Here is a 23235-nt window from a genome sequence, read left to right on the forward strand (position 1 = left end):
TCTATCCCAGTGTGTTGTGGGGGGAAGGTCTGGGCATCCCCCCAGGTGAGTCTGACCATTGGGAAGGTTGGAACTAGGTGACTGTATACAAGACAGCCTCTCCAGGACTTGTCTCCAGACTCTCTGTTTAGCAGAGTTTGTGCCCATTATGTGGGCTTCCTCTACTGAAAGAAGAATATGAAACCAGTTATCTTTTCCCAGTAGTGAGAGATGTGAACATAGTGGCAGGAAGGCAGCTGTGAAGGAGCAGGAGATGTCCCATTCCTCTCCCTTGGAGAATCTTTTTAAACTTAGCATTTAATCTTATTATTTAAACCAGCCTGACATGGGATTCTTGCCCCTACCCAATAAAGTCAGGATAATAAGATAGTATCAATACATAACATTGATTCTGTACGTATTCAGGCGTATTCAGGTAAAGTACATACATACCTAGTCACTCTTAATCCACAACAGGTCTTTGCAGTAGGTAGAATTAGCACCATTTAATTCAGACGAAGATTCAGAGATTGAGTTGTCCAAGACCTAGCTATTGACAGATCTGGCCCTTGAACGGGCTGTCTGACGCCAGAGCCAAGGTTCTTTCTTTTTCAGCTGTTTGAAAGAAAGTGAGCTACTTGAGGCAGTGTATGTAGCACTGCACTCTTTTAAAAAATTCTTAAATTGCAGGCTTGCGATTTGTATGGTGGTCTTCCTGACCTGAGACTAAGTGAGTGGGGAGCTTCTGCAGAACCTGCCACAGTGCGCAGGAGGACTTTGCACCCAGCCAATCCCCCAGTTTCTCCAGTGGGAAAACCTGAGACAGAATCAGGGCCTGGCCTCGGGTTCCTCTGTGAGTCACTAGCAGCAGCGAGGTTCTCAACTCCCTTGCTTTTGCCTGCATCAGTCCCTCGTGCCTGAGACTAATAACAGCGTAATTTATGAAGCAAGATGTGTGACTCACCAGGCAAGGGAGGAGAGCTTGCAAGGAAGGACACGGCGGAGAGGAGCAACATATTTAACAGCAACTGGAAAGGAAATGCTGACATGATGGTAATTGGGTTAAAATTTCTTTACATTGCAACACCATTGCCTGGTTACCCAGCTGTTAATTTATATTTTAGACTTCTAAAGTTAACTAAAAAGGGGGGCGGGAACAGGGGAAAGAGGGAAAGGGAATTCTACCTTTGAAGGCAGAATTATCAAATCTATGTAACTTTCTCATAGATTTCTTCTCAATCATCTTGGACCCCTTTTCTTTGAACCCCAGGATTTGCATTCTTCTAAAACTTATCCATTGTGTAACTTTGCTTTACATCCTTCTTATTTCAGTCATACCTGTTTTTCTGCAAGCTCCTATCCATGTTAGCAGTCTAAATAAACTTCCTCAGTCACTTACCTCTCTTGTTCCTGAGCTGGCCTTTGGCAATCTTTGTCAGTTAATGACCAGGACAGAGATGAACCAGAGATCCGATAAAGGTGAAGAGGCATCCAGGAGAATTACTTTTTGGTGAATACTCCCTCCTTAAATGGCTTTTTCTGCATTATCTTTATTATCTCCAGAATCTAAAGTCAGTTTATAGATAGGTCACAAGAGCCTGTCTTCCTGTTGACCAAGGAAGCACATTTTAAATTTTCAGTTACCTGTATGTGTGTGTAAAAAGGCTGTGATAAGTTTTATGTAGGTAGCAAACTTGCCTTACTTCAAATCATCTATTAGTTTTTGTATATGAAACATTAACTTACAAAGTTAACTTAAAAAGTTAGCCTCTTAAAATATATTAATGTGAAATAAATCACCTTAATAACACCTTTTACTATGGGAAGCTGGGTGCATACTGGGAAAACAATAATTTAAAATCTTAAATATGCAGAGTTTTACTGTTCTAGCATATCAGTTATTTTTTCATGTTTCTTTCTAGTTTTTGTCTTTACACACATGCTCACACACATATGTTTATGATTAAAATAGTATATTATACGAGATCATATACCATCATATGATCATAGTATAGATATAATTTTGAATTTTCTTTTTTAAACGTGTCATAACACTTTTCATGTTTATAAATTTTACAATTTTAGCATTAATTGATTATTATTATATAGAGTTAACATTTAAAAATGTACTTAAACATTCCATATTTTAAAAATCCATTATTTACTAATACTGAAGTGTTATTTATTAACTATAGTTTAAAAAGTTTTCTGTCCAATTTACACATATTTCTAGGTAAGCATGAACATTTTAGTGACTCCTAAAATTTATTATCCGATTCCAAAAGGGTGGTATCATTTACGTTGCCACCAGTAACATAGGAATGTACATTTATATGTAAATGATATATATGAGACATTTATAGCATAGTTAGCACTGAGTATTATTTTTAAATAATGTCTTCTAATTTAATAGGTGTAAATTATAGGATTTTAGGACCTGGAAGTTCATTTAGTTGCTCTCTTTAGAAGGGCAACCTGGTATTTGATAGCTTGACTCCAATTTGCCGTTTAACAGGCATGTAATACAGTGATTTACAAATATTTACTCACTTTGTTATTTTAACAACCTCATCAGGGTGGTACAATTATTATTTCCGTTTTGTAGCTGGGGAAACTGACATTAAGTTAGTTGTCGAAGGGCACATAGCTAGTTAAGTGTCAGAACACAGGCAGTCTGGCTCCAGAGTCCATGTGCTTGACAACTGTGTTATACTGGCTCCCTTAATATCTATTTAGCATATACTGTTTGTACGCTTTCCGTATGCCAAGTTATGGGTGCTATTGTGAGTAAAAACAATTTTAGTCCCTGCCCTCATGGATCTGGAAGTCTGGGGAGGGCACCAGACTTTAATCAAATCAACATATATATAATTACAAATTTGATACATGTTATGAAGAAAAAGGATGGAGTGATGGTAGCATCTAACAGGAATATTTCTTTTAGCTGTAAGAGTGATGGGGGGGCAGGGGTCATGGAAAGTCTTGATGAAGATCTTAGAGATACTTAAATTGAGACTTGAAGGATAAGGAGGAGAGAGTAGGGTAAAGATGGGTGAAAAGAGCATTCTAGGCAGAAGGAATAGTCTATGCATATGCCCTGAGGCAGGAAAGGACTTTCCCTTCTGCTCTAAGGGTCATAAAGCTGACCGGCTTGCTTGTGGGATCACAAAGTGAGGAGAAGGGGATGCACAAGTGAGCCTGGAATAGCAGGCAGGGGTCCAGTGGTCCAGGGCCATGCCACAAGCTTCTCACTCACAGAAGAGTGCACACAGGGGGAGGAAGGTGAGAGCTGCCTCCAAACACAGCTGGAGTTGTTTTGGGCAATAAGTTGCCGGCAGAGCCATCCCCAGGTGGGGTTTCTTGTGCACACAACAGCAAACGGTGACCCTGCCTGTGCTTTTCTAGGAATTAAACTTCACTGGCTCATTATTTGAGTTAGGAAGGGGATATTTATGTTAGGAACCTAGATCAAGGCATATTGTGAAGTCTTATTATAGAGCCAAGAGAAACATGGCCTGAAGAGAACAGCACCAGGGGAGAGAGCCTTCGCTTGAGAGAGAACATGACCCCGTACAGATGCCAAGTGCCTTGTTGGCATTTTAGGGATTTATTCGTTTTGCTGGAAATTTTTCCATAATGTGTACTAACAATGAAAAAGTATTGTTCTAGAAGAAAGTGATAGCTGGCTCATGGGGACATTAACCTATGCTTTGGAATCAGTGGAAGCAAAAAGGCAGAAGCACATCTTCCTAAAATCTCAAGTCAACTTTTACTCTATAAGCGAACTCTACATACAGTATTAGAAGGGCAAAATGAGAAGGCCCTTTCTTCTAATTTCAATTTCAGAGGTCTTTTTGATTTGCTCAATATAACTTTAGCTTTTGTTAATTAGTATTAGAGTAAGCACATAAAGTTTGTTGGACTTTTCCATCAAGTCAATCAGGATTAGAGAATGAAGGATTGACCAGTAGGAAGAACTCTAAAGAGTATAGGAATCACAGCTATAGGAAGCAGTCACGACCCCTGGGGCGGAGATAGAGTACACAAGGAAGAGGCCCCCAGGGCTGATGTGCAGACCCTGATGAAGAGGGCACTGAGGGGTCACTATGGAAAACCAGCAGAACTGGCTGGCTATGGAACTAGCCTTCAGAAACTTGCGGGAAATCTGCCCTCTAGGGTGCTGTTCATTGGGAAGTGTCTCGCTGGAGACACTCTGGCCACAAAACTCCCCAGGAAGGTGCTGGTGGATTCTGCTGGCTGCTGGGGGCTGCTGGAGCCTTCACTGGGAGTGCACCAGAGCCAAAACCAAAACTTCTTCCTCCTGCGGTGTCTCTCCACCACTCCCTACTTAGAAAGGTCCTGGGCCCGCTGGCAAAGGGAAATAGGTAAAGGGACCAAAGAGACCAGACTTCACAGAGCAGGCAAACAGGGTCAAAATCTAATGACTTACATGAAATAAAAGTTTATTTCTCTTGTACATAACAGTCCAGATATGGGTGGACCAGGGCTAATGTGCTAATTGGCTTCAAAAATTGCTCCAGTTCTGTCATCCCTATTTCCAGCTGTCAGGAAGGAAGACAGAGAGAAGCCAGGACATGCAGCTTGGTCTTTAGGGAGATTACCCAAATCAGTTCCCACTCCTGTGTCATTGACCCAGACATGGTCACTCATGGCCGCACCTAGCCGTGCTAGAAGGAGGTTGGGAAATGTTGCCTCGTGTGGCAGGGCAGCCACGTGCCAGGTTAAACTGGGGGTGGGGGGGGTCTGTAACTAAAAGGCAGAATCAATGGATACTTAGGACATCCTGACACCCCTCAATGGCATCTTTGAGGCAATACCATGTTTCTGCTACAGATCTTCTGAAATTTTCCTTTTCATCTCTAAATTCGTTCTGAATTTCTTTGAGGCTTTAAATTGGTATAATTGTAAAATTCAATATGAGGGAATTAAAATTGTTTTTATCTTGTAAGTTAATTACTTCTTTACATAAAGTATAGGGTTTTTTTTTTTCCCTTCTCTTCAGTTTTCTAAAGTTATAAGCCCAGGCATTTATTAGCTTTTTTAAACTAACTTAGTCATAATAAATATCCTTCAGAGTTAAGTTGCTCTGTCATTTGCATTGTCTTATCCATTTGAAATGGCGCAACTTAAAATGCTTTCAGAATTGGAATTTACAACTGGCTCAGTGCTTACACTGTTCACAGGAAGCAAGTAGCTGCTCATGTTTTCTTTTGTGTTTTATCTTAAAGGCATAAACCAGTTCTTTTGGCTGAGTTGGTAGAGTTAAGGTAGACTAAAGGTAGATAAACATGTTTACCTGACCTCCTACACCAAATTTTAAAAATTGTTCTCCAACTAATGAAAATGAAGTTGTATATAGTTATCAATAAATTAGATATAATTTCTGGCCATGGTGTCACGCCTTTATTGTTCAAAACTCCATTCCAGCCTCAGTAAACCCTCCATCAGTTCATTCAGCAAGCACTTGTATAGTGTCTACTGTGTGGCAAACTTTGGGTATACAGTAGTGTATGAGCCACACAAGGTCCTTGCTCTTCTGGAGCTGACTTTCTCTTCACCAGAGAACCCTGGTCCCTCTGTAATCCAGCTGGTCACCCAGTCACAAAAACTCTCACCAACCCTCATATCTTCCAACCATAATAATACTCAGAAATTGTGAACACTGATTCAAGAGTGTCTCTCACTGCATTGCTCAGGAATATGCCTTTAGTTCAATTTAACTTGTTTTCCTAACTTCCCATTTCTCATCACTGTCCTCTATCTGAGAGATATTTTCTGTTCTGTAGAGATACTTTCTTGTCACTCCCCTCTATCCAAGAGATATGTTCTGTAGAGTTATCTTCTAAACTGATGTGATGTTTATAGTAGGGATTAGATGGATAGTTACCAGAAGCTGTCCAAAGACTCAGCCTGACTTGGAGTTCTTACCTCAGCAATAGTTTGAGTACCACATTTTTTCAGAACTTTACAAAAATGTTGCTTCAAATAGTGATAAACCTGTAACCCAGATGATTTTATTTCTTCAAGTCCTAAGGTCAGATTTAATGGTGTGTGTCTGAGAAAGTGGCTCAATAGGCTTCCTTCACCCTGATGGGTTCTGTATCCATGAGGTCAGAAAATAATGAGTCATAAAAACCTACATTCATTAGATTGTCTTCCTGCAAACTACTGGCAGCTGGAGTTGAAAATAGGGTTTAAAATTTCCACAGTATTAGTGGGAAAACACAGCTGGGCTATGATGCCACCTCCATTACTGAACTTCCCCAAAGTAAAAAGAAATAACTGCAGGTACTTTTCTTGTAAATATTTCCTATTTTTAAAAATAGCTTCAGATTCTTTTATATAAATAAAAATTATAGTTCCTTCAGATTTTTTTTTTATGTAAGTAGGAATTTTGGTACTTAGAGAATGTACAAAGGATGGGAAAAAATGGAGTTTGAGTAGCTGATGAGAAAAAAAGGGACGGAGAATGGCCAAGGAGTAAATGAATACATTTGCTTCCAAGAGAACACTAAGCAGAGACGGAAAAGTTGTCAACACGGTTGGCAATTTTCAGTTGCCAGAAAGGCCTAGAGTTCAGCCAAATGAATCAAGATGAGAGATGGGCTATGAGTTTGATGTGGGAGTCAGTGAGCTTCTCAGAGTGTTTAAAAGTGACTGAGTCACAGGCAGGGCTCCTGAATGACTGATTCATTGTTGCAAATGCTCAGGATATTTTTTTTTTTTTAGAGCAGTAACTTGTGAGGTTTTAAAAACACAGGTATCTCTCCATCTCAATATTTTCTAACTCTCCTTCCATCTGAGGATTGTTTAAATATCACAATAGTTAGTTAACACAGCATACAGGTACCATTCCACTCACTGTGTAGGTAATGTTTGTCATCCACCAAGCATCTTTTTAAGGCTGAGTCAGGGAAGCCAGCAGCCTCTGTTACACTGAACAACCAAGGAACCCTTAAGTAGTGACTGAGTGCCACTGTCGCATTTGAAATGTAGGCGGAACAGGAGCAAAAATGGGAGAGAAAGAAAGAAAAGGGGACCAACAAGTGTCCATTGCGGGCAAGATGAGATCCAAGGCTAACCAGAGGGAGAAACTGACATGCTACAGGCTGCCAGTCCCTCCTCAGTTACTCAAGGGAGTTCCTGCTTCCCCATTTAAACTTTAGAAGGAAATCCTAAGAACAGGCACTTCTGCTAAATTTAAGGTTCAGACAGCTGAATTGGAGCTGTCCGTTTCTCCTGAAGGAGAATGGGGATAATGCTAGGTGTATCAGTCAGTGCTCTTGATTGTAAGCAATGGAATACACCTCTTTCTTTACTACCTTAAACAAAAGGCTTCACTGAAAGTGACTCACAGCACCAAAAGAAGGGTGATGGACCAGACCTGGGCCACAGTAGAAACCAAGAGACTAAGGTGATCAGGAAAGCCAGGAAGCCGAGAGATGACAACTGTCTTCTCAGCAGCAACAGCCTAGGCAGAATGCCATCTGCTGCTGATGCTGCTCATCCCGGTCTGGTCCAGATTCAAAGTCCTGAGTAAAGCCTCCATTTTGCCAACCCCAGGCCATCCCAGGCCAACGGCTAGCAGATGGAAAATTGTCCGCCTTGGCTTTCACAGTGGGAAAGGCATGGTACCAACTCTACACACATTGTTGATTTCCTCTGCTACTAGGAGGGCTGGAAGCTGGGCTCCCTCTGGAACAGCACGTCCTGTACACTAGAGTCAGGGAAAGATGACTGTAAAGGATGCCAGAGGTCCTGGGACAGGCCTGTGGCCTTAGGACAGCTACTGAGAGGCTAAGAGAATGTGACTTGCTTCTTGCTACTAGACTGAAATGGCAGAAAAGAGGAGGAGAGTGCCATTCCCAGTTCTCTCTCTCTGCTTAGCCCTGGATCTCGTCTTGGGAGCAAGTATGGTAGAGAGGCTGGCTGGAGGGTTAGCCTGGATGAGTAAAGCCCACTGCCCAGAGCTAGGCTGTTGACCTGTGGATGTCTACTGAACACTGTATACCAAAGTCTGTCATCTGAGAGAGCCATTTTTCCTTCAGAGGAGTTAGTCTGTTTTTATTTTTTAAAGCATGAATTTTTTTTTTCTCCCAGAAAGCCATTAACTTTAAAATCATGCTGAAGTCTGAATCTGTATATAGTCTTTCTTTCACTATTTTTTTGGGGGGGTTCATGAACACAATCTTTTTTTTTTTTTTTTTTTTTGGCTGCACCGCACCGCTTGCGGGATCTTAGTTCCTTGACCAGGGGTCAAACCCGCATCCTTGGTGGTGAAAGTGCGGAGCACTAACCACTGCACCGCCTGGGAATTTCCCATGGACACAACCTTGACTCAGGTGAATTTGGGAGGTAAAACTCAAGACCCTTAAATGAGATGATAGGAAGCTTTAGCATGAAGTTCAGGCTGAGTCATGGATTAAAAGATGTAAAGGTTAAAGGAGGATGAAGCTGAGAAGGAGACTTTTATTTATTTATTTATTTATTTAAAAAAAATTTTTAACATCTTTATTGGAGTATAATTGCTTTATAATGGTGTATTAGTTTCTGCTTTATAACAAAGTGAATCAGTTGTACATATACATATGTTCCCATATCTCTTCCCTCTTGCGTCGCCCTCCCTCCCACCCTCCCTATCCCACCCCTCTAGGTGGTCACAAACCACCAAGCTGATCTCCCTGTGCTATGTGGCTGCTTCCCACTAGCTATCTGTTTTACATTTGGTAGTGTATATAAGTCAGAAGGAGACTTTTTAACTTTTTTATTTTAGATATAACTCACATACCATATAATTCACCCACTTAAATGTGCAATTTAATGTTTTTTTTAGTATATTCACAGAGTTGTGCAACCAGCACCACATTCAATTTATGAACATTTTCATCACCCCCAAAAGAAACCCTGAACCCATTAGCAGCCACTCCCCACTTCCCCCCACACCCCCGTGTACACCCTAAGGAACTACTAAACTACTGTTTGTCTCCCTATTCTGAACATTTCACATGACCGGAATCATAAAATATGTGCCTTTTGTGCCTGGCTTCTTTTACTTAGCATGTTTTCAAGAGCCATCCATGTTGTAGCATGAATCCTTTCAATTCTCTTGAGTATATACCTAGGAGTAGAATTGCTGGGTCAAATGGTAACTCCGTGTTTAACATTTCAAGGAACTGCCGGACTGTTTTCCACAGCAGCTGCACCATTTTACTTTCCCTCAAGCAATATATGAGGGTTCCAATTTCTCCACATCCTGCCAACATTGTTATCTTTTTTGATTATAGCCATCTTAGTGGGTATAATGAAGGGTATCTCTGGGTTTGTTTCTTATTTGCATTCCCCTCATGGCTAATGATGTTGAACATTTTTTCATGTGCCTATTGGCCATTTGTATATCTTCTTTGATGAAATGTCTATTCCAGATCCTTTGCCCATTTTAAAATTGGGTTATTTGTCCTTTTATTATTGAGTTCTAAGTGTTCTTCATATGTTCTAAATACAAGTCCCTTATCAGATATATGATTTTCAAATATTTCCTCCCATTCGATGGATTGTCTTTTTTTTTTAACATCTTTATTGGAGTATAATTGCTTTACAATGGTGTGTTAGTTTCTGCTTTATAACAAAGCGAATCAGTTATACATATACATATGTTCCCATATCTCTTCCCTCTTGCGTCACCCTCCCTCCCCACCCTCCCTATCCCACCCCTCTAGGTGGTCACAAACCACCGAGCTGATCTCCCTGTGCTATGCGGCTGCTTCCCACTAGCTATCTACTTTACATTTGGTAGTGTATATATATGTCCATACCATTCTCTCACTTTGTCACAGCTTACCCTTCCCCCTCCCCGTATCCTCAAGTCCATTCTCTAGTAGGTCTGTGTCTTTATTCCCATCTTGCCCCTGTGTTCTTCATGACATTTTTTTTTCTTAAATTCCATATATATGTGTTAGCATACGGTATTTGTTTTTCTCTTTCTGACTTACTTCACTCTGTATGACAGACTCTAGGTCCATCCATCTCACTACAAATAACTCAATTTCATTTCTTTTTATGGCTGAGTAATATTCCATTGTATATATGTGCCACATCTTCTTTATCCGTTCAGCTGTTGATGGACACTTAGGTTGCTTCCATGTCCTGGCTATTGTAAATAGAGCTGCAATGAACATTTTGGCACATGACTTTTTTGAATTACGGTTTTCTCAGGGTATATGCCCAGTAGTGGGATTGCTGGGTCGTATGGTAGTTCTATTTTTAGTTTTTTAAGGAAACTCCATACTGTTCTCCATAGTGGCTGTATCAATTTACATTCCCACCAACAGTGCAAGAGTGTTCCTTTTTCTCCACACCCTCTATATGGATTGTCTTTTTGTGTGTGTGTGTGGTTCACGGGCCTCTCACTGTTGTGGCCTCTTCCGTTGCGGAGCACAGGCTCTGGACATGCAGGCTCAGCAGCCATGGCTCACGGGCCCAGCCGCTCCGTGGCATGTGGGATCTTCCCGGACCGGGGCACGAACCCGTGTCCCCTGCATCGGCAGGCGGACTCTCAACCACTGCACCACCAGGGAAGCCCTGGATTGTCTTTTAACTTTCTTGATTGTATCCATTGAAACACAACATGTGTTAATTTTGATGAAATCCAATTTATCTATTTTTTATTTTGTTGTTTGTGCTTTGGATGTCATGTGCAAGAAGGCTTTGCTTAACCCCAGGTGTTGAAGATTTACTCCTATATAATATTCTAAGAGTGTTATTATTTTAGCCCTTATATTTAGATCTGTGCTTCATTTTGAGTTAATTTTTGTATGTCCTGTGAAGAAGAGATTCTTAACTCTTTTGAAGCAGCAGTAATTGATGTTTGGTGGCAGCACATGAAGAAAGAGTAAATAGTGTAGATTTTTTTTCTCAATTTGAACTACATATCCCAGGGGGCCACCCTTAACTTCTGAGTTCTTTCTCTCTCCCCATATATGTTTTTGGTTGTTCGATGTTAAAGTTACTAGGCTTTCAACAAATCTTGTTTCATTGCTTGCATATTATTTAGCGTGGCAACCCCTATATAACCATTGTAAGCTGTTTATTTAGTAATATTTCACACTGGACAAAATAATCTTTACTGCCTGGAGTTGCATTTTAGGAGTGAGCAAACTATTTTGTGTAATTATTATAATAGTATCAAAACTAACTCACTGCCATTGCTATTTGTTCCCTGAGTCATAGTCTATTAAATTTGGAGCTAATAAAGTAATGAACATGCTGAGGCAAACTTTTAGGAAGAAATGGATCTCCCCTTGCAGAAGTAGATCGTTCTGATGCAGTGAGGGACACAGGCATGGTACAAGGTTTGTCCGTTATAGGAGAGACTCCCATGACCTGGACTCATTTCTAAGATCTGTAGGAAGTTTGAATTTTAGCTGTAGTCTTGCTCAAAGAATTGTGCCTGCTCTTGTTCAGTCCCAATCTGGCTGTGCACTTCAATGCAGATTTCCTCTCTTAATTCCCTCTGGTCAGTTATGTCAGATGGTCCAGGCAACCAGGCTGGAATCCTCAGCTCCCTTGCCAAAGTGTGTTAATTCTTCCTTCCTAACAACTCTTTCATCAGTTCTCACTGTCTCCTCCCGAGTCCAGATCCAGGTCAGTCCTGACTCAGTTGTAAGCTCCCTGAAGTCTAGGATCATCCCTTTCCTTTCTGTAGACCCAAAGACTGATAGAAAGTATTCAATAAATATTTCCTGATGACCTTTATTCCACCATATTTGCACAATTTTGCGACTGTATTAATGCTACTTACCCTCCTCCAGGGTAGAAGTTACAGTAAAATGATTAATACATGAAAAAGAAGGCAGCCCCTCTCCTTCTCCACACAAGGCTTGCAGGTATGGGTGTGACTGGTTTCCTGCTACTTTGCACACACATGTCTCTGAGCAGGAGATGAGAAATGGAATAAAGTAGGGAATATCTCACCGTGGTTAGTTATTTGGTTTTGGTGTGGATTTTTCTGAAGCATATTGATGTCCACACTCTGGAATTCTTCCTCATCTGAAATCAGAAATGTTGATACTCCACTCTGATCCTCACCTCTGATTGAATCTTTCCGCTCTCTTGGGTCCCACTCCTACCAGACTTGTTCTTTGGCCTCTGGTCCCTTGAGTTTTGTATTTTTTCCCCTCCGTCTCATTTCTTTCTTGGCCTCTCTTTATTCTCTACCCAGTTTGGATCTCATGTGTAATCTCATAAATGGCGTGATCAGCAGGTTCAGCTCCCTGATACCACTGCTCTCTGCAGCTTCCAATTTCTGACCATATTTAGTGCTTCAAACTCCTAATTGCTCTTCAGTCTTCCTGTGTCCTGAAATGTACTCCATATTGCTGCCAGAGAGTGGCCATGTGTGTGCCCGGCCGGGGGTTCTGGAGGCTGAAACCCAGATCTCATTCTGCTGGCAAGAAGGGCTGTGTCTGCCCAGAGGGGACACCATCCTCTAATCGGCACAAAGATACCACGTGGGCTCTCAGAGGACCTGGCTGCCCAAGCAGCCTTTCTAAAATATCTGATTATTTTATTCCTCTGCATAATACTCTTCCTGGGTTCCATTGGTTAAAGCCCAAGCTCCTTAGCCTGGATTGCAGACACTCTGTGACCAAGTCTGAACTGTCTCACCAGCCTTTTTTTTTTTTAAAGAAGATGTTGGGGGTAGGAGTTTATTAATTAATTAATTAATTTTTGCTGTGTTGGGTCTTCGTTTCTGTGTGAGGGCTTTCTCTAGTTGTGGCAAGCGGGGGCCACTCTTCATCACGGTGCGCGGGCCTCTCACTATCGCGGCCTCTCTTGTTGCGGAGCACAGGCTCCAGACGCGCAGGCTCAGTAGTTGTGGTTCACGGGCCTAGTTGCTCCGCGGCATGTGGGATCCTCCCAGACCAGGGCTCGAACCCGTGTCCCCTGCATTAGCAGGCAGATTCTCAACCGCTGCGCAACCAGGGAAGCCCTCACCAGCCTTTTGATGAGAGTTGCCGTATGATTTATTACTCAAACTGGGACACTTCTGAAAGGAAGGGGCACTATTACTAATTATGCCAGGACAATAAACCGAGACTCTGAGCACCTGTGTGTGACCCAGCATCCCACACCTTGGATTCTTAGGCTGTGGTGGAACCACGCTGCTGGTGGTGTTCCTTGGGCACCTGGTATTTACAAATCAAGAGGTTTTGACAGAGTTATTTTGACCACCCTGCTGTGAATCTGAGGACATTTGACTTCTTTCTCTGATGAACTGTTAAAGGATTACATCAAAACATCCTCAAGGTCAAAATGTCAAGATTAAAATTGTCATAGCCTAAATGATGAGATTGGAGCATCTAAATGTTCTTCTGTGTTTCTGGTTACTTGATCAGTGTACTTTCTCTCCTTAAAACTTCTATTCCCTCTTTGCCACTTTCCTGCCTTTCCCTGGTTTACTTCCACTTACCGTAATTTAAGACATCTTGAACATTGTTTAAGATCATCTGCTCCAGTGGGCTTTCCCGACGCGTCTTGGCTGGGCTCAGTGCTGGTCACCTTGTTCCCACAGCACCCACTACAAGCCTGTTTCACTGTACCTGGAAAAAGTGTGTCAGAGTCGTCTGTCAGGCCTGCCTTGCCCACAGAATATAAGGTCCTTAAGGCAAGAACGCTGTCTCTTTAATCTTTGCATCCTCAGTGCCTAGCACAGGGCTTGACAAATAATAGAATCTCTGTAAATGTTTGTTGACATGGACTAATTTGAATTCTTTATTGTAATACAAAGTTAAATATGCTTGTCCTTTATCTCCTGGAGAAGTTCTTAGGATATTAGCGAAGGTTTATACGTACTTGGAGCTTTCATGAAGTTGGCCTTTGGCATGTTGAAGTTGTAGAGATTATTGTTAGATTAATTTTCATATGATAGAAACATATAAGAGGAAGACACATACCCATAATATTAACACGTGTTGTGCCAAGAGTGTGAACAGTGGTATGTTAAACTTCAGTTTGCCATGCCACAGCCGAAATTCTTCTGAGAATGTTGGCAGAGTAATTCCTGTTTAATGCAATGAAGCTCCATGAAGCCCGGTAAATAATAGTACTCCGTTCTGTTCAATAATAGTACCCTGTGTTCTAAACTCTCTGGTTTAGGTATTTTGAGTAAAGGTGTCAATGTTGTCTCAATTTTAAGTATTTGTCCTATAAGTCTAATGTATTCTTTTTCCATCTCTCTAGAATGTTTCAGATGTTGAAAGAATGGTTTTGGTTGGAAAGATTCTGGCTTCCTCCAACAATAAAGTGGTCAGATCTTGAAGATCATGATGGGCTCGTCTTTGTGAAACCCTCTCATTTATATATGACCATTCCATATGCTTTTGGCTTGATAATTATCAGACATTTTTTTGAAAAGTAAGTAGTGTTTGTATGTCTTTCCTCCCCATTCCCCTTCTTTGCCCCACCTCTAGAATAAAGAATTTTGGTAAGATTCTTAAAGAATGTGTTGTTCAGAGGTCACCACTAATGGGCTACAGATTCTTGGGGGAGTTCATGAAATTAAATGCACACTAAATATTATCTAGACTGAACAAATAAAAATTAGAAACACAATCTCCTCAAGTACATTTGTTTTACAAAGAAGAAAATTGAGATCAAGAGAGGTTAAGGATCACAGAGCTTATTAGTGTCAATGACGGTACAAGAACTCAGCTCATCTTCCATGTACCATGTTGTCTGACAATGGATATGAATCCCCATGTCTTTGTTGGCAGTATTAGGAGAGTATGACTAGGGGATGCATTATCATTTTAGAATGCCTATAAAATAGCAAAAATGGCTCATTAAAGACCAAACTTAATATTGCTTTATAGCATAGTTTACTTTGAAGGTTTATTGAAAGTTTTAATAGCAGGCCTTCATTCCAAGGTATAAGGAAATCAAAGAAAAATATCAATTTGCTTTCTCAGAAAAAGTAAACTTCTTTTCTTTTTCTTAATTTAATTTAAATAGATATTACCTCCAACCTTTTATTAAAACTGTACTAGTGTTATGATAACTGAAGATAAATGTTCATCTATAATCTCTGTAGTTGTCTCTATTTCAAAAAACTGTTATTAGCACATTAATTTTTTTGGAGCAAAAACAATATTCAAATGTCAAGACTTGGATAAACTTAAGACAAAATCTGATAAAGATCATTTTGTCCAAGACTAACTGTAATGCAGATCATATGTTTATAACCATTTGCAGGGTCCTTATCTCAAGAGTTAGTTTGACCAACTCTGTTTCATGGATTGTCCAAAAGGTTTTTATACAAATAACAGCTTCACTTGGGCCAACAATGTGCTATTGCTATTGGGAGAAAAAGAAAGCCCCTCAATACCACTAAGCTCTAGCTGAGAACATTTGAAAATGTTCTTCCTTTTTGACAGTTAATTTTACTTTTACTCACATGTTTGGATTTGTCAAAGAATGCCTAAATAAAGTAGCATTGTGCCACTGCACTTCCAAATTAGCAAATTACTCTGCTGTCCTGAAATACTTGCTTTTCTTGCAGAGTGTCTGGTGATCTTTGAACTTGTCATCCAGGTCCTCTGTTTATTTGCACTGCAGATTTCCTACTTTTTGGTGGACAGATCCATTTTTAACATTTTGATCAGACAGTGAACTAGAAAAATTTTTGTTTGCCAAAGCAGCATAGTTGTGGAGGACCAACTAACTTGTTATGCCCTCGTCTTAGCCTCTCCAACAATTATCAGGAAGGAATCCAATCTTCTTTTAATTCCTAGGACCATTCTTGCTTCTTCTCAAGAGGTTAAGTATAGTCTTTCGTAACTCCTTATAACTTTAACAACTCCCAATTACTCACCCTTAGTTTTTTCCATCCCATGACACTACAGAAAACTATGTGTTGCTCCACTAATCTCATATCTCTCTTTTTTTCTGTATTTCTTTTAATGCAATAGAAGGAAGGAAAATTTAACATGGGAGCAAGATCACACTTTTTGAAGTGTAAGTTTATATTTTTTCAGGGCTTCTATATTATTTGCCTTAGACTAAACCACTTAGATCATAAATAAAATATTACTTTCACCTTGCATTTGAATAGAAACTTATATTTTAAGAGGTACATAAAATCATAAGTAGATGCATGAGGGAAGGTATGTGGGAACAGATGTATGTGTATGACTGATTCACTTTGTTATAAAGCAGAAACTAATAAAAAATTAAAAAAAAAAAAATCATAAGTGGTGTGATCTCAGTCAAGAAAATGAGAGGTAAGTGAGCTGGCCAAGGTTACATGGTTAGTATGTCAGGAGTAGATCTGGGACTTAAACCCCCATGGTATGACACCAGGTTCAGGGTTGCTGGATTTTTATCTTCCCCTGTACCAGTACTTCTTGGACTTTCACAATGAAATACTCCTGGTGACAAAAGAGAGTAAATTAATATCCTTTGGGAGTATAGAAGACATGGCCTAAGGGAATGATAGCAAATGTGAACTTTTCTGAGCTATCAAAAATTCATATAAATTTGACACAGTGTTTCAGCATATCCTATGGTATATATATCACAAGAAAGCTTCCTTCTTTTGTCCTGGACTGTGTTTGTGTTACACCTCCTCATTCTAGGAAGTGACCAGGAGTTGTGATTTGTCTGGCTCATTTTTATCTTTTAGTACTAACCACTAACCAAGGAGCCATTTAAGATGAGGAAGTAAGGGCCCTTCCCAGAAAGGAGTAGAGAGACAGATGGGTAAAGAACAAACAATTAGATCATTTGAAAGTGACTGACATTTGCTTTGTATTTAGAATTTCCTTTCCTTACAAGTTTTACCTTATGTTTTACTTTTTTTGGTGGGGAGGGGTCTAGAATAACAATTTCTAACTAGTATATCCAGACTCTTCTATACATTCTTTTTTGTGTCTGAAGTATGATTTAGAGAGGATCTAAGCTACTCAAATTTAAGCACTTGTGGACTAAGCACATTATCTCAGAGTAAATTATGGTCCTGGAAGAGTCCAAGGCAGGGATGGGGGTGGTAAAATCAGAAGGTAATCTTTTTGCTTTTACTTAATGGTACAATGAATAGATACCCCACCTCTACCATTTCCACTGAGCAACATGAGGGCATGATGGGATTCTTTAAAGAAGGGTAAGTGTAGCAGTTAACAGGAGTTGAAAAAGGATTATTGCTAACCGTCTTCAATTGAAACAGTCTCAAAATACGTACATTGGACTTAAATGTTATCTGAGACTTGCATTACTTCAGATATTTTGTTCTCTCATATAAAACCCTCTGATTAAATCTGGTGAAAGAGCCTTTCAGTCCTTAGGAAATGGGAATCAATCTTAATGGCAATAGGCTATTGTTTCTGTTTAGGAGAAGTATTTAAACTTCACATGCTTAATATCTGCCTAGGCCTGCCTTCTTTTTTATTCTATGAAACAATATTGAAAAAAAAGTATGTGGAGGGTAGTGCTCTGGAATTGCTCGGCTTTTGACTCACAGGTAGTGCTGTGACTCACAGATGTAGTGCTAAAGGAAGAGCAGGCCATGTGGGTGTCTGAATGAGGCCATCTGAGGGCTCAGTTCTGCAGTAATAGCAAGCCTGAGACTCATTCCCTGGTAATTAACCTAACTTTGAACCATTTACATGGGAGCAGAAGTTCACGTTCTCTTTTCTTCCTCTTGGACTTTTCCCTTCTATTCTGTATCAATAAAATGAAAGTTCAGGAAATTTCATCTTAGTCTAAGGTCCTTCTAGAGCTAAGATCTGTCATTTCCCTCCTCTTTTCAGTTCAGTTTATCAAATACTTATTGTGCTTCTTTATTCTCTCCTTTTTCAAAATAGGTTTTTAATTAAGTACCTATTCATATTTATTTACACTTACATAAGATGAATTGATTGATTTTCTAGATTTTTTTGAAATGAAAGGATAATGCTAAAGTAGAAAACTGCACTTATATACTTCCTCTGTTCTACTGAAAATGTTATTTCTGTCCTTGAAGCCTGGACATGTTAACAAACAGGACCATTATTTCTCTTTCTTCTTTAAATTAATGCTTTGACTGTAGATATGATCCTCATCTCAGCAAATATGCTATGGATATGTATTTTTATCCATTGTGTATGCTTATCCACCCTTTATCTCTCACATGACTCTCTAGAGGGGAATGTTATACTTCGTTTGGCTTTGAGATTGGTTGTATTCCCTTACTGAATAAATCTTCTTTTCTTAATCCTGCTTTGCTTTTTTATTTTTGCTAATTTCTTCATTTCTAATATTTGAGGAGATAACATTGAGTGAGTGTGATTGAGAACCCTGCCATATTAAACCATTTTGTATTTGCATTATTCTACTAGTAAAAACGAGTGTTTTCTCCAATAAAAATTTTTAACTAGTAGGTTAGATAAGTGACCCAATTCTATTATTTATCCAAAATCCTGTCATATATGTTTTTTGAATCTTTGTTGGTTTTAAGATCATCTAAGTTTTTGTTTTATTTGGAGTTTTATGCAGAGGGGGAATTAATCATATTCCTTGAACCACAGCATGCTGTCTTTGGTCTGTATTAGATCTCTTTTGATTGATTGACTGATTTGAATTAACATTTTCATTAATTACCTTTTATCCTCATTTCCTAGTCCTGTTCCCATTCCTGCTGTATGTATTTGATGGCTTTTTGTTTGTATAACCCAGTGAAACATGAGTATGGACATAAAGTACATATATTGTTAGTTGACATAAATGGTATGGTGATAAGATCTTCTTCCATATCTTCTTTACTTTAATACAGCACTGTGCTTTATGATCTATCCACATTGCTCTGTGTACATCTGGTGCATAATAAGTTTGTTTTTATATGTCTCTGAAATGTATAGGTCATTTTCAGGAGAACTTAAGCCATCTGGAAGTTGGATTGGCTTATATATTTTATCAGTATTTTAGGAAAATTTTTTATTTTTATTTTTTAATTTTTGGCCACGCAGTGCAGCATGTGGGATCTTAGTTCCCTGACCAGGGATCGAACCCATGCCCCATGCATTGGGAGTGTGGAGTCTCAACCACTGGACCGCCAGGGAAGTCCCTAGGAAAATTGTTATTCAACTCCATGGTTATAAACAATGAATTTAAGGGTTAAATAATCATTCATAACTAAAATTTCCAGCATTTAGTTAAACACAGAAACTTCTAAGTAAGTACTAGAATAGCCTGACCTGGCAGACAATGGAGCCTTTGTTAGAAATGAAGGAAGAATAGGGACATATCATGCTTTTAAAAAATCATCTTTACTGACGTGTGATTTACATACAAGAAAGTTCATCCAAAATTTGATGCATTTTGACAAAAGTATACAGTCATGTAACTATCACCATGATTATGATATAGGAGATTTCCATTGGCTGAAAACTCCCCTGTACCCTATTCAGTTAATCCTGTTCCTACTTGCTACCTCCTTGCAATCACTAAAATGCTTTCTGTCAGTATAATTTTGCCTTTTCTAATATTTCCTATAGATGGAATCATATAGATTATAGTCTTTTGTGTCTGATTTCTGTCACTTAGCATAATGCTTTTGAGATTTTTTTCATGTCATTATACGTATCAATGATTCCTTGTCATTGCTGAGTAGTCTTTCAACATATTGATATATTGCAATTTATTATCCTTTGATTAGTTGATGAAATTTGGATTCTTTACAGTTTTTGGCTATAATGAATAAAGCTTCTCTGAACATTTGAATAGAAGAATTTGGGCATATGCTTTTATTTCTCTTGTTAAATTGCTAAAATGTTCTTCAAAAGACATTGTTAATGTATGTGCATCTATACAATAGATTATTTGACAATAAAAAGGACTGAACTCCAAATACGTTCAAATACATTGATGTATCTCAAAAACATTAAACTCAGTGAAAGAAGCCAGGCACAAGCAACCACACATTGTATGATTCCATTATGTTAAATATCCACAAAAGGTGCAGCTATAAAGACAGAAAGTAGATTAGTGACTGCCTGTGACATGATAAACCGGAAAGAGGGATTAAAGTAAATATGTACTAGGTATTATAGTGGGATGACGAAAATGTTCTAAAGCTGACTCATGGTGATAATTGTACAGCTTGGTAAATTTACTAAGAAAGAAAAAAATCACTGAGTAGTATACTTGAAAATGGTGAATTATATGATATGTAAAAATGCATTAATAGTTATTTTTAAAAGATGTCAATAAAATTAAAAGATAAGACAGACTAGGAGAAAATGTGAACAAAACATGTATCTGATGAGGGACTTAAATTCAGAATATATAACTCAATAATATATTAAATTCAGAATATGTAACTCAATAATAAAGAAATAACTTGACTTTTTTAAATGGGCAGAATATTTGAGCAGAAACCTCACCAAAGGAGATATACAAATAGGAAGTAAACACATAAAAAGATATTCAACATTAAAACCACTATACACTGAAAGTTAACAAAAATGTCAGAGTAAGGGCCTCTGAAAATTTTCTCCTTCCTAAAATCAGAAAACTAGCAAAAATTGTCAAGATCAACTTTTCAAAATTTAGAATTAGCCAAAGACTTGCAGCAATCCAGAGAGTGTTATTTAAGAAAAATAGCTGACTGTTGGAAAGAACAGCAAGCTTTGTGGCATTTTAACTTGCCCTATTTCTGTCCTTACCTTTCTTCCTCTGTGATAGTCTTGAAAAACCAACAGCCCACAATTTCAGTGGAAACCAGTGCCTGGCAGCCACTGAAGGAAGCAGAACAGAGCTGGAGCTCCTTCAAAGCATTGTTCCCAGAGAACTGTCATTATCTAACCTGTCTGGTGGTTCCCTGGAAGGGCATTACTCACAAGCTGTCTTTATTTGCCTTTTTCCTTGGGGAGAGGAGGGGTGCTTGTCTAAAACAATTAGATGCAATTGATTAACTTTGGAACTGCCTGAGGTAATGGATAACAGTTGGGGCAAACAATAAACTAACAGCTTTTCTTTTTAAAAGATAAGCTGGGAAATGATATGTCCATAGGGGGTTTTGAAAAGCTCTGACTTATTCTTGGAAATTAGAAGACCACTTGAATTTGTAGAGCTTTGGGCATGCCCAGGGCCATCCACATGCTCAGGTAAGACCTTAGTAGACCTTAAGTTCTCACCTCTGGATGACCTTGAGCCTCTGTGAAAACAGGAAGTGAAGGCTAAGGCAGAGTTGCCCACTATCTTAGTGTTGAAGGTGTGCCCTGAAACATACACAGAGCCCCTTAGTAAACACTGGAAGACTTATTGGTTCCAGGCACTTAAGGAAGTCTCTGTCTAATCATTAGGAGACCACTAAGCTAACCTAACAGATACTTTAGTGCCCACACATGACAAAGAATACAGACTTTACAGATCATTTCAAAAATGTAAACAAACAAATGGACAACAACAAACTCTGAGTATGGGGACAATCTGATTTCCAGAGTTGTCACATTATATTATTAAACTTGTCCACTTTTCAACAAAAAATTTTAAGACATGCAAAGAAACAGGAAAGTATGGCCCATACACAGGAAAAAAACAGCAATCAATAGAGAGTGTCCCTTACAAAGCCTAGATGTTGGACTTCTTATTTGACAAGACTTTAAGTCAGCTATTTTAAATATGTTCAAAGAACTAGAGAAAACCATGCTTAAAAACTGAGGAAAGAATGAGAACAATGTCTCACTAAATTAAGAATATCAATAAAGAGATAAAAATTATAAATTATAAAAAGAAATCAAATAGAAATTGGGACTTGAAAAGTACAATAACTTATATTAAAAATTCACTGGAGGGCCTTAACAGCATATTTAAGCAGGCAAAAGAAAAAGTCAGCAGTCTGAGGAACAGAAAAAAAAAATGTAGAAAAAAAAAGAGCCTCAGAGACCTGTAGCACACCATCAAGCACAGCAACATATGCATAACAGGAACTCCAGAATAAGAGGAGTAAATGAACAGGATAGAAAATATTTGAAGAAATAATTGGCTAAAAATTTCCCAAAATTTGATGACAAACATTAATCTATATATCTAAGAAGCTGAACAAATTCCAAGTAGGATAAACTTAGAGAGATCCATATCTAGATACATCATAAGCAAAATGTTGAAAGACAAAGAAAGAATCTTGAAAGCAGCAAGAAAGGAGCATCTCATCACATAAAAGGGATCCTCAGTAAGATTGAATTGATTTCTCATCAGCAACCATGGAAGCCAAAGGCAATGGGAGGACAAATAAAAAGAAAGAAAAAATTGTCAACCAAGCACAACTATCCTTCAAAATGAAAGAGAAATTAAGACATTCCCAGATAAACAAAAACTGGAAGAATTTGTTGCTAAGCAGACCTACCTTATGAGAAATACTAAAGGGAGTCCTACAGACTGAAATTAGAGGACACAGACATTAACTTGAATCCACATGAAGAAATAACACCAGTAAAGTTACCTACATAAGAAATAAAAAGAAAATATAAATTCATTTTTTGCTTGTAACATGTTTTTCTCCTATCTGATTTAAAAGGCAACTGCATAAAATAGTAATCATAAATGTATGTTGATGAGAACACAATTTATAAATATATAATTTATATGACAGTAACAGCACAGAGAGGGGAGATCATGGAGTTTTTATATAGTGCTGAAATCATTTGGCTATTAATCTGAGCTAGGAGGTTATAAATTAAGATGTTAATTGTAATCCCTAGATGAACCACTAAGAAGGTAATTTTTAAAAACAGTAAAAAAAAAAAGAAAATTTAAAAAGTATGCCAGAATATCTATTTAACACAGAACAAGATAGTAATAGAAGAAATGAGAAACAAAAAGGCATAAGCTATACAGAAAATAAATAGCAAAATGGCAGATATAAATCCTATCTTATCAGTAATTAAATGTAATTTACATTAAATGTAAATGAATTAAATACTCCAACTAAAAAGCATAGATAGGAGGACTTGATAGAAATATATGATCCAACTATATGGTTTCGACAAGAGAAACACTTTGGGTTCAAAGAAATAAATAGCTTGAAAGTAAAAGGATGAGAAAATATATACCATGCAAGCAGTAGCCAAAAGAGAGCTGGAGTGGCTAAACTAATACCAGACAATTTAACAGCCTTTAAATTGTTACTAGAGACAAAGGACATTTCTTACTATAACAGGGTAAATCTATCAAGAAGATATAACAATTATAAATATATATGTACCT

General features: G+C 38.5%; 1 protein-coding gene across 1 annotated transcript in view; it reads left to right on the plus strand.

Moving 5' to 3' along the window:
* Positions 1 to 946: 946 nt before the first annotated feature.
* The window catches only part of CERS3 (ceramide synthase 3), a 97925-nt gene continuing 75636 nt past the window's right edge, over positions 947 to 23235 (plus strand). Inside the window, exons 1-2 of the mRNA XM_082619139.1 lie at positions 947 to 1032; positions 14239 to 14412. Of these exons, the coding sequence (XP_082475265.1) occupies positions 14240 to 14412 (173 nt within the window). The 5' untranslated portion in view covers positions 947 to 1032; position 14239. The remainder of the gene's footprint in view (positions 1033 to 14238; positions 14413 to 23235) is intronic.

This window comes from Mesoplodon mirus, assembly GCF_964341445.2.
Source record: "Mesoplodon mirus genome assembly, chromosome: 4".
NCBI lineage: Eukaryota > Metazoa > Chordata > Mammalia > Artiodactyla > Ziphiidae > Mesoplodon > Mesoplodon mirus.